The sequence below is a fragment of the Myxocyprinus asiaticus genome, chromosome 1 (assembly GCF_019703515.2).
Source record: "Myxocyprinus asiaticus isolate MX2 ecotype Aquarium Trade chromosome 1, UBuf_Myxa_2, whole genome shotgun sequence".
Classification (NCBI taxonomy): domain Eukaryota; kingdom Metazoa; phylum Chordata; class Actinopteri; order Cypriniformes; family Catostomidae; genus Myxocyprinus; species Myxocyprinus asiaticus.
This window is the reverse complement of record NC_059344.1, coordinates 17,079,271-17,091,784: the sequence shown is the minus strand read 5'-3', so window position 1 is coordinate 17,091,784 and position 12,514 is coordinate 17,079,271. Positions and strand designations below refer to the sequence as shown.

Here is a 12,514-nt window from a genome sequence, read left to right as displayed (position 1 = left end):
TGCGCTGGAGCAGCAAGAGATTGATTCTTTGCCAGGCACCGACCGGAATTAGATCGGGAGCCTGCCAGGAAAGGGAAAGTGCTACTTCTCTTTGGCAGAAAATGTTTAATCGCTTGAAACTCTTTTTGTGCCGCAATGAAGTACTCTAAAAAGCCTTCCACGGTGTTGCAAAAGAGACCACCGGGCAACACTGGGGTGTCGAGGAGGCTTTCTCTGCATCACGCTTATCACGATAGTCAGCCAAATATGCCAGTCCAGAACCACCAGAGTGCTCATCGCTTACCGAAGGACTGAGCGTTAGCTTTTGTGGCTCGCAGCACCAAATCTGTAGCGTGTGGAGCTCTTTGAACAGCTCTGGATCGAGGCCTTGCTCATCCATTTGTTTGAGGAGCTTAGCTTGAAAAACCTGGAGCACCGACATGCTGTGGTGTGCTGAACCAGCTTGGCCCACTGCTGTATAAGCTCTTCCAGCCAGTGCGTATTTCAGTCAACGCGGCTTGGAGGGGTGGGCGGGGCGGGATTTCCATCCCATGGCAATATTATGGCAAAGGTGAGCTGCGACCACCTGTTCCACCAGGGGAAGCTTTGAGTCGCCTTTTTCCTCGCCGTGGTCCACTTTAGTGAGGACGGCAGCATCTCTGACCGGAGTGCACATAAAGTAGGGTGCACGCTAGGTCTTTGTGAGCTCCGCGCAGACCTCAGGGAAGAATGGTGCGCTCCTCCAGACTGCGGTCTGTTGACGACGGTCGGTTTGCAAAAACCATTCATCCAGGCAAGGCTTTTCTGGCTCTTCTGGAGGGGACCACTCAAGACCGAGCTCTTCAGCTGCTCACTCGAGAATGCAAAGAAGCTCCTTGTCCGTAGTTTGTGCACATACTTCAACCTCGCCGGGGGAAGAGGCGGAAACATCCTCTGCGAACCACTCGCCTAATGCTGCGAGTGACGCAGCATCAACCCCATCGTCAGAGTCGCCAAATGTAATGAGGCTGTGTGCTCCAATAGAGGGCTGGAGCTCATCACGCGTATAATGCACAGGTGAGGACAGTTAGATCGGAAGTTCGGGAAGTTCGCAGGGCTTGCGCTGGAACAAGATCCTTCTCTAATTCTTCCAGCTCAACCTTATTTCCCCATTGTGCCTCATCATATGGTTCCTCGGGACTTAACACAGGAGTGGCAGGTGGGAGGGCACGAGAGGCTGGATCTTCCCTCAGTATGAGATCAATCCTAGAGCGCAACATGTGGAGATTCATGCCCTCAGTCTGTCTCCATGAATGCTGCATGTGCGTGGCCTCTTGGTGCAGGTGCTGAGCACAGGTGACGAGTCGTCCTGTTCGATTTTTGCTGAGAAGTTCCGTCCACTGTATGTGTATATCGACGGTGAAACAGAAGGGTTCCAAGACAAAGACGAAGTTCGTAGTCTTGAAGGAAGAAAGTTCTGAAGAAATGGTGACTGAGTGCCCACTTATATAGGCCAACTGCAAACCTAAAGGAGCAGGGCTCAGACACCAATGCCAATCAGAAGATTGGCGTGATTGAATAAGGTTTTCAACAAGGTCATCTAGAAGGACTTCCCCATAGTGCTTATGGCAATGTTGAGTGAACTGAATCGATAGGGAACTACAACTCTGGTGTACATTTTTATAACAATTTCCACTATAAAGATGCATGCGTGCTACGTAAATCACAGCCATGAGATACATTAGCTACGACTAAAAGAAGTTAAAATACAATCGATGCATTGGTCTATGAGACATTCCTCTTTTAAATATGGACTACGTTCTTCCTCACAAAATTCTTTTAAAATAAAAACTAATAAATCACACATAAATATGAGCCATCATAATATGATATAATATAATAAAAAGAAGGCTACTGTACCACCAAAATTGTTAACAGCAGTTGTCAAATCATAAACATATCACTTGTTCTGACACTAGGTGGCACTGTTGGATAAACATCTGAGTAAATCAGTGTGTGTTTTGGTTCCAGCAGTTTTGCTCTGTGTTGTGCACCACTTGAGAGTGCAGTGCTCTTCAATGAAGCCACAGTTTAATTGCCAGTCAACGTGGATGCCTGTAATAGCTACTTTACAGGGGAATACTACACTATATACATTATACAATACTATGAAAATTATACATTATATGTTTTTGTAACTAAATATGTTATTCCATAACCAAACCTGACTTAGGCACTCATTAATTCACTCTTGGCAGACAGACCGGAGGTCTACCATGCAGTGAAAGTTTTTTGTTGATAACAATATGGGTGTCTTATTTTAAAATTCTTAAAAAATAGCCCATTTAGGAAGGTGCAGTATATGAATCACCTAGTATTTTGTAAATGATAGAATTGCAAACTCTTTGAGTGCAAAGGAATTCTATTTTTAAAATAATCAGAAACTAAATACGTGTTATGAAAATGACAAATTAAGCCTAAACTAAGTTTTCAATCACATAGATTTATTCCCAGGGAACACACATGCAGATAAAAAGTATACCTTGAAAGCATTGTAAGTTGATTTAAAAACATCTGCAAAATGAATAAATGTAAATGTAATTAACATGCTAATGATGAAGGCATCTGAAATGTCTGATGTGGAATTTCAACATGCATTACCATGACAATGTTTTTTTTTTTTTTTTTTTGCTACATATTAAATAAAAACTCAGTGATGTCTTCCTTAGGGATTTTATTATTTGCAAACTAAATTAAATAAAATTAATGAGAGCATTTCTGTATTTTAAGGCTCAGCTTAAGTGAAAGCTTCTGTTTAAAATACAGGACAGTAAATCTCTTCAGTCTGACAACAGAAAAAAAAAAGGCAAAAAAAAAAAAACTATACTTCTTAGTGCACAATGAAAACAGGGTTGCACTTGCTCAAAAAAACCTTTCTGTTGTTAGTTAGAAAGTACATATATAAGACCATATTTCCCTTTGATGTAGCCCTGTGGATTTTTGCTTCATGTTTTAAAGCCTCTTTGAAAACACTAATGCACATATTTATCAAATTAATATTGTTCAGGACAGAAAGTACAGTAGATGTGCAAAACACAGAAAAGAGCACTTACACTTACATTTAAGCAACAGTTGATAATTAACATCCCTTTGTAAAGTCAGTTTAAAATGTGATTACATTAGGTTCTTTAAAAAGGTGATTAGTTCTTGAAAGTGGGCCAAATATAGTATGTACTAAGGGAGCCATTTATTGTCTGGATGTATTATGATCTTAGTAATAAATAAATCTTGATGGCAACAGCAGCTGGTGCTAGGATGTGGCATGTCTGCATTTCACTTAGAAAACTTTGCTTGGAAAAATCCGAGGCCATCCCTGTTCATCAGTAACATTCACTTAAGACATACATTATAGCATAAACATTCCTGTGAACTGGAATTGCTTGTGGTACTTCCCATAAGTGAGGGCTTGCTGGCCTTTATAGAGACTGGTACCCATCAGTCCTCCGTTTCCTGCTGATAAGATAAGCAAGGACTACAATGACGATGAGGATGATGAGGATGACGCCCACAGCGATGGGAACACGGTAGTCAGGCTGATCAGCCTTGCACAGATCAGCTGTTATACAAACACACAAACAGAGCACTTATGAACTCTTATGAACTTAAATCTCATTGCAAGTAATGACAACAAATTTAGGGTTTTTTTCAGGTTCCACTGAGATAAAAGTAAATAAATACATAAATTGCAAGGCACTGTAGTTACTATCTACCATACAAAATTTAATTAAAATAAGCATGCAGGGAACTGTTCTTCAGGTTGCTTTTGGATTTATAACAGGCAGACATCTTTCTAACACAAGTAGATTAGAGTAACCTGCTAGATCTTATGAAAACATGAACTAACGACTGGTTTAACCAGTTCCCTTACATTGCTATGACAGTTTTGCCACAGTGTTGTACACAGGTAGGCACGGTGCTGCAAAAAAAGTTGTGTACCTTAAAAAAGGCAGTACATTCCAATAGCCAGTGTTGGGTAGTAATGGACTACATGTAATCTTGATTACACAATCAGATTACAAACACTAAATACAGATTACAATTACTTTTTATGGATTACATATTAATTACATAGGCAAGTTGTTTGATTTCATGTTCACTAGTGTTTAACGAAAGTGTAAAGGAGAGTAAATTAGTAGTTAATACACTTAAAATTTGATTTTCACCAAAACATGCAATAAATAATCAAAAATTAATCAGATTAGATTATCTAAAAAGTATCAAATATTATGTTACTGATTCAGAAGTAATCTAACCAACACTGCCCACAGCAATATAGTACTTTTAATCTTAGTATTTTAAACTACCTGATTATTATTATTATTACAGCATCACTAACAGTTCCATTATTTCAAGTTTCATTAGTTACCATTAATTCACATTTCAGTAGTTACTTCTGTGTTCTCAAAATAGTGTTTCGCATTGTATTATTCTTTGTTTCATTGGTAACATTTTACAATAAGATTACAATAATTTGTTAACATTAGAAAATGAAATAGGTCATACATTGTTACGAACTAACAATAAACAAAATATTTTTTACAGCATTTATTAATCTTGATTAATGTTCATTTCTAAAAATACAACTATTCATTGTTAGTTCATAATGCTTTAACTAATGTTAACAAAGGCCTACAAATTAATATGTGCTGTAAAAATATTGTTCATTGTTCAAATATTGTTGTTAACTAGTTATAATGAATACAACCTTGTGAATTGTTACCGTGTGATTTTGAATACTAACTGTATGACTATAGAAATGCAGAATGTAATTATCTTTACACAAATGCATCTATTAATGCAATTTTTAAGGTTATAAAATATGAACAACCACATACTGTTAAACTGTTATGGTTGTATACAAAATGTCCCATGCTGTAACTGCATTACAAATAAAGTACATATGAAAATATATGCTGTGGGTCTTTGCAAGTACGTAGATTGTATATGACATAAATAGAGGGTATACTTACGGGTGCCGAAGTTATTGTTCTTTAAGTTGTAGGCCTGAATCCTGTTACTGGAGAGATCCAGATACACACCGCTCCCCATGTTCACTGTCTCAGCCTTGCAGGAGTACGAATGACCCGCAGCCGCGGCAAACAGCCAAAGAGATTCATTCTTCCCACTGAAAGTGCTTGCCACTTCATGACAAAAAATGTAAATAATTTATATATCATTAGATATTTGTGTTGGTGGGGATGTGCGCAATATGATACGTGATAAAAAAATCATTAATTATAAAAATAGTATTAAGTCTCACCCTATCCTTAATCTCAACGCAATCCTTAACCTAATAACAATCTTAAATATTTTCAAAACACTTGCCCATGCATACATTTCTACAGGTGTTGAACCTGTTGCACATGTAAAATCCATAAAATGACAGGTATATACTAAACTCTGTGAGTCTTCATGGGAGATCCATATGTCTTGAAATGAATTAAACATACTCACACAGAGACTTTTTATTATTAAAGAAAAACACCATTTACTGTAACTACAGCATACAATGACACCAATACTTCCCTGTTCTTCCTTTTACTGTGCATGCGCTGCCAAACTGGTTGAACTGCACGGCTAAAAATACTGTGTAATATGTATGTGCATGTGTGTGTTTATGCTTAGCTATTAATATCTTGGATTTTAAAGAATGCGAAAAGTAACATTAAAAAGACGATTTAATCACAATTGAATCATTTACATTTAAATCCCTAAGACAAAACAAAGTAGAAACAGTTCATTTGCTTTTGTTGAAAGAATTTAGAACATTTGGATCTTCCAGTGTGAAGCAAAGGTTTGTGGTCCCATAAACACAATCAATAGTTTACAAAAACTAAAACAGTCAGACCAATACTAATATTTACCTGCTTAGCCTAGGTAACTACAGAGGTAAAAAGTCCAAAGTCCTGAATATAAATTGAATATGTGTGGCGTTGTGGTTGTTTAACCATGCAAATGATGTTAGTCATATGGTAGGAAATTTACCTCCAGATTTAAAAGCATAGGTCAAGTCATACTCCAAAGTCTCGGCATAGACCATTTTTGACGTGGCATTCTGGAGAATCCAAAGAAAAATCACCACCATTAGTGAAAGTACAATTCCAATCATGTGACTTATGTGACTCTTCACATGAATCACACAGCATTGTCAACAGACATGTTTACATACATGTTTAAAAAGCAGGACAAATGAGAAAAATGAAAGAATCAATCTATCTGTTATAGAAAAACAACTTGAACTACTACAATGGTACACAACCACCCATAAATCAAGCACTATCTACATAACTGCAGCAAATTGGCAAGATATGGGTCACCGTGATCATTCTGCTTAGAGCACCTTGTGCCTCCCTGTGTGCTTATTGGTCAGTTTGTTGCTGGGATGTGGCTCAAGTTTTGTCAGGTAGAAAATAAATAACACTGTGTTTTATAATTCCACCTCAAGGGTCAAAGTTCCTTTTTTATTCTATTAAACAAACAAAGTCAGGCTGTACTGAAAGCTGCATGAAATTAAAACTGTTTTTGCTTGTAAAAGACCACAGTCTTGATATATACTACTGAACACTCTCTGTAGTGACTCCTATTCAAAAGAACTATAGTGGTGTGAAAATGTACTAGACTGAAAAAAAAAAAGAAAAAGATTTCTATGGTTCATGAAAATTTAGAATGCATTATTTTACGACATAACTGTTCACCTAACATTGGTAGTGCATAATTAACTTTTCCATTAAATTCTATCATGCATGAAATCATTGTTTAGAGTTAAAAAATTATTTAAAATATTTGTGAAAATCTAAAAACAGACTTACATTTCTAAATTTCAGGGCAATGTTGCCCTGATTGAAACTGAGAACGATTTCAGCCACGTTTTCACCACAGCTCCCGTTGGCATTGGTTTGGTGTGGCTGAACAATGAATGTGCCATTAACCTAGAGAACAACAAATGATTCTGAATGATAGGTAATGTGTTTGTAAAGGGCAATAGTTTTGGACATATAGTAGGTTGCTTAAAGGAATGAATATCAAGTCTTACATAACTTAAAATGTGAAGGAAAATTAAGGCCATTTATTTAAGTTTAGATAAGTATGAGAGAATCACTTTTAGATCTAGGCCAAAGTCCCTCCAACAGAAAACTGCCTAAAAAACATCTTACCTGGTTGATGTTCACACGGATCTCGATTGCCATGTGAGCCAGAAAACACAGATTGCCATTTTTGTCACTAATATTATAATTCCCTACAGTGAGTTTGGTTGAGGGTGTTGGCACTGGTGCAGAGGTAGGTGCTGCAGTTGTGGTGTTTGGGGCAGGGGTTGTTGTTACGTTTGGAGTAGTCGTCGTATTGGGGTTTACAGTTGTGGTGTTTGGGGCAGGGGTTGTTGTTACGTTTGGAGTAGTCGTCGTATTGGGGTTTACAGTTGTGGTGTTTGGGGCAGGGGTTGTTGTTACGTTTGGAGTAGTCGTCGTATTGGGGTTTACAGTTGTGGTGTTTGGGGCAGGGGTTGTTGTTACGTTTGGAGTAGTCGTCGTATTGGGGTTTACAGTTGTGGTGTTTGAGACAGGGACTGTTGTTGCAGAGCTTTTAGAATTGGCTGTGGTTGAATTCACATGGCTGGGTGTAATATTTGCACCATATTGACCAGAGGTGAGAGCTGAAGAGAAAGATAGACAGAATATAAGAATAGCCTAAGTGTGAAAAGCTCCTAGAACTTTCAAGCTACATCCACCAAACTTGGCACAGACCTTCAGACTGTTATGACTAATAACTTTTTATCAACTCATCGGAATAACGGTTTCCCACAGTGGATGATCAAATAGACCAATCTTTTGGCAACATCACGCTTATGTCAAACATGGAAGCGGTGGCAAAACCGTGAGCCAAAAGTACACTTTTATCAGATTCCGTTGTTGAAAAATGATTTCGAGGGCTCTCATAGAGGGCTGTGGCTTCAAGCCATCAACCGAGCTGACTAGACTAAGGAGATCGTTTCAACCAGGGGTGTAGATCCCCCCTCCCAATAACAAAAACAATCAAGTACAACCCCCCCAATATTTATACCATGATCAATGGAAAGGTAAATTCTTCACACTGTAACCCCCCCAATGTTCAAGCAAATCTACGCCCTTGATTTAAACGCATGTCACGACTTTGCAGCAAACATTTACAGTAAACATTATTACATATTTGTTATTAACTCATATAATGTCTGTATTTATGATTATTTTGTAAACATACTTTCGTTTAATCATCTAATCCGTTAAATCTAACCCAGTCTACCGGTTTTCTGCCACCACTTACAGCGCATGTACAAAAATATTTGTAAAAGAGTAGACATTTTTCACACTCCGGGTTTTGTAACGCGGAAGTAAAAGTTTGCAGGATAAACTTCGACAGCGGTGAATGGGAGTGAATGGGAGATCACAGCAAATCTGATTTTCACTTACCCATTTGTTCCAAGAAACAAACAAAAAAAAAAAAAAAAAAAAAAAAAAAAAACAACTCTTACGTTTGAATGACTTTTCAGAAGAGAGTGGTGGATTAAGACAGTAAAGTGGGAGAAGATGATACATTTACTGTCACTCTCTCTGCAGCTGTGGTAATTCGTTTTTAAAACTATTTCCAGGGTAATATAACACAAAGCATAATGTTATAAATTTACACTTAGTATTTTAAAAATGTATAATATAAGTAATTTGCGAAACGCGTCATCACAGTCTGAAAAAAAAGGTATATTGGTCTATAAACAATCCCATAGACTTAAATGGACAGAATGTTCAAAAGGGGCCAACAGAATACTCATTAATTTAAACACCAACTTTATTTTTTTTTAAATGAAAACAAACACACAAGGCCTTCCATATCATGGGTTTAGGTTACAATACAAAATCTTTCTGAAGGTTTTATCTGACGTGATCACAGCATGCTAATGGATATATTAAATACGTTACCTGTTGCAGCAATGAAAAGTGCAATCAATAATAGTAATCCGTTTCTCATTTTCGCCTTTATTCCGATGAGCTGGCACTGCCTTTAAAAACTCGCTTAATTGTCAGCTGTAAAACAGCGCAAATGTCTGCTGTGGAAAGAGTGGCGCACTCTGTCTCGTTTATTCGTCTGAAACGAAAGCATTGCACTGATAAAGTAAAGGAAGTTGAACCTGTCCACACAAGCTTTGAGCGACTGCCCAATCACAATTCAATGTGTGGGTTATCATGTCAGTGTCCCAGAACAACACTAAGGGGCCGTTCACACCGAACACGTTTTCCGTCTGCTTGTGCCGCGTCTCGCGGTTTCTTTAAGCGTCTTTTAGACGTCGTGTCAAAACGTCCGCTGTTAAAACCGCGTCTCGAGACACATTTGTTCAAATTTCACATTTGTGCGTTTAGTTTATTTTTGTTAAGCGCAAAAACGCGTTCGGTTCAAACGGCCCCTAAAGTCTCGTTTTGACGCGCTGGCATTTTGTATTTGTGTCTGCATTTCTTGTTGGAACATTTGGAAATCTTTTATGGGACATTTTCTACCACATGCTTTCTTCTATTTTTTTATTTTATTTTAATTTGGTAATTATTTAATGAGATTTGTAGCCCACTTCGATTATGTTAGAGCCGAGTAAATGTCCGCACGTTTGTTTTTTAAATAAAAAGAAAATGTGTATATTTCAAAGATGAAAAAGAAAGAAAAAGTTAATGATAAATATAACATCGATGCGTTTTTATTTGTCTTCATAATGCAAATATAACTGTCAAAACTCCTTACAGATTGAACTAAGCAGAAAGTTATTATTTTGCTCAGCATCCATGTGACAAAATGGCAGGAAGTGAAAAAGCGCTATTCATGCATGAGAGTTGAAAAGGGCTGTTCAGACATGCCTTACTGTTCACTAAAAACCAGACTGACATACAGTCGGATATACACATGCGACTACACCCCGTCCTGTCAATATACATTCAAAAAGTCTAAGACTATATCTAAAATATAACAAATGATGTCACAGGCTTGCTGAGACCTGTTGTTTTATTATGACCTCTTGATCTCATGACTTCTATAGGGGAAGGCGGGGACGTTCTGGTAATTTGTTAGTATGTGGAAAAACAAGCATTGGAAATTATGACTGTTATGTTGCGTTTCTGATCAATACAGAAATCACGTGAATTATCTTTTCACAAAGACTCTATAGCTATTTTATGTGTCTCTGGCCAATGGTGTTCTTATTGATTCTTGTTGATTACTTCATCTTCTTCTTCACTACTGCTGGATTCCCCAAACATGTCCTCTCCTTTAACAGTGCTGGATTTTGTGCTTGCATTCTGCTTGCTGACTGTCATTGTAATTAAGGTGGGCATGTCACTGAAGCCCAAAACCAGGGTACTGTTTTCCGGTCCAAGTACTGAGAGGGTTTGGATCTTGGAGTCAGGTGTGAAGACAGACAATACTGTTCCTACGTCAAGGTCCCACATGCTCACCTCATCTGTTGAAGAAATTATTCAAAGTATTGAAAAGTTTAATTCTATGTTAATGCTGTCTTCATCCAAAGTAAGAAGTTTCAGTCCCACTTTGCAGAGGTAAAGGCCTTTCTCACACTAACATTTTAAGACCACCGAAGTTTCAAAATTTTCCTCGACCTAGATTTAATTGATAGAATCTAGGGCAAACCAGCATTGGTATGTGCAGATGTTTACTGTACCTGCTAATAAAACAGCCTTGGATTGTCCTTCGGTGATAAAAAGCAGGCTGGACCAGTTGAGATTTAAACTTCCATAACCTGAGATGGTTTTGTGTTTCCTCCTGAATGGCTCCCACACTTTCAATCTAAGTTTTAGCAAAAAGTTAATTACCACTTGCTATTTTAAATAAATACAGACTGAAATAGTAATACATTTCAATGTTAAAATTCTACTGTAATGTCACTTTAAAAGAATAGTTCTCCCAGAAATGAAAATTCTGTCATTATTTACTCACCCTAATGTCGTTCCAAACCACTTACTTCTTCTGTGGAACACAAAAGTTAAATTTTTTAAAAGTTCCACAGGTTTTTCCATACTGTAAGTGATTAGTGACTTTGGTCTGTCGAGCTCAGAAGAGGACAAAAAATCCACCATAAACCTCAGTAAAATTAATCAAACTGCTCGAAACACAAAAAGACGTCATGAGAACCAATGAGGTTTAATGTTATCATCGTAGCCACCATATTTGATTTGAGAGTAAATAAAGACTTACATTTTATTCGGTTCATCAAACAAAGTAATTGGGCCAATTCAGAAAGCCATAGTGATTACTTTAAAGGTGCACTCAGTCATTTTTTCTTCCCAAAAACTTGGGAAGTTTTATTCCCAAAGAAATGAACAGTAGGTAATTTTGAAATATATATATAAAATCATTACCACTCACATGAGATGAAGACTCCAGTCATATCATTAAACTTTTAAAAGCTGTTTTATTTTACATGTAAAGGGTCCACTTCATGGGGGCAGCCATGTTAGGATCACATGACCAGCCGAATACTACTTGCTTCATCTCAGTAACCATCATGTTGTTGGACATTTTCACTCATGGTTAAAATAATCATGGCTGACTGTGAATAGAACATTTCTACAATGGCAACTGTACCTGAAAAAAATTGTGTTTGAATGATGCTGCATCCACACCACTAGGGGTCAGTGTCCAAGATGACATATTCAAAAAACTACTGAGTGCACCTTTAATTAGTGTTTTTTTTTTTTTTTTTTCAAGCTTGACAGACTATTCCGTTGCATTATGGCCCAAATAAACCATGTAAAGACTTTTTTTAAAATGTACATTTTGTGTTTCACAGAAGAGAGAAAATCATACGGGTTTGGAGCGACATCAGGGTGAATAAATAATGTCCGAATTTTCATTTATGGGTGAACTCTTCCTTTAAGGATGAAGGTTGAATCAGCAGGTCTTGAACATTGAAGCTGGGCTGTCGCATACTTGTTGAATCCTGCAATGCCGAAAACCACTCTACAGGCATCTGCAGTAATAGCGATGCAACAGATTCCAGGTTCATTTTTCAATCTTTTCCGCACCTTTAAATACAAAGACAATATTCAGCATCAAGAATATATACAAGAATGAGATGCTCTGACATGAATTACATCTTAAGAGTAAATATTCATGAAATTATAAGCTATTACTGTAACTACTGAACTTATGGAAGCAATGTGTCCACATCCTTTTGATGAAAGAGAACATGATTAAAAAGAAATGTCAGACATTTTATTTAAAGCTGAAGCGTGTAATTTCTGCGCCACTAGCATCAACAAACATAACTGCAAAAATAGTCACTGAGCTCGTTTACATGGACACCAGAAAGCCATTTATTGCGAGAGAACTGCTTTGAATTCGGTGTATGGGTTTACATGAGCTGTGTTCACGGCTTTCACTTCTGTATACACCTGGCTCGGTCAGTAAGAAGCTTTTTCCACAGCAACATCATTTCCCTACAACACTTGTGTAAATAACAAACATGGCATCC

At 37.4% G+C, this 12,514-nt stretch overlaps 2 protein-coding genes across 2 annotated transcripts in view; both read right to left on the bottom strand.

Moving 5' to 3' along the window:
• Positions 1 to 2,441: 2,441 nt before the first annotated feature.
• LOC127453000 (macrosialin-like) lies at positions 2,442 to 9,165 on the bottom strand. The gene is made up of 6 exons (XM_051719007.1): positions 8,967 to 9,165; positions 7,173 to 7,669; positions 6,828 to 6,947; positions 6,004 to 6,073; positions 4,989 to 5,159; positions 2,442 to 3,574 (listed from the first exon to the last, which is right to left on the bottom strand). The coding sequence occupies exons 1-6, from the start codon at positions 9,013 to 9,015 to the stop codon at positions 3,435 to 3,437; spliced, it is 1,047 nt and encodes a 348-aa protein (XP_051574967.1). The 5' UTR covers positions 9,016 to 9,165; the 3' UTR covers positions 2,442 to 3,434.
• Positions 9,166 to 9,518: 353 nt separating this feature from the next.
• Positions 9,519 to 12,514, bottom strand: part of LOC127415919 (uncharacterized) — a 49,242-nt gene continuing 46,246 nt past the window's right edge. Inside the window, exons 27-29 of the mRNA XM_051654972.1 lie at positions 11,971 to 12,065; positions 10,703 to 10,827; positions 9,519 to 10,486 (exon numbers count right to left, since the gene is read on the bottom strand). Of these exons, the coding sequence (XP_051510932.1) occupies positions 10,227 to 10,486; positions 10,703 to 10,827; positions 11,971 to 12,065 (480 nt within the window). The 3' untranslated portion in view covers positions 9,519 to 10,226. The remainder of the gene's footprint in view (positions 10,487 to 10,702; positions 10,828 to 11,970; positions 12,066 to 12,514) is intronic.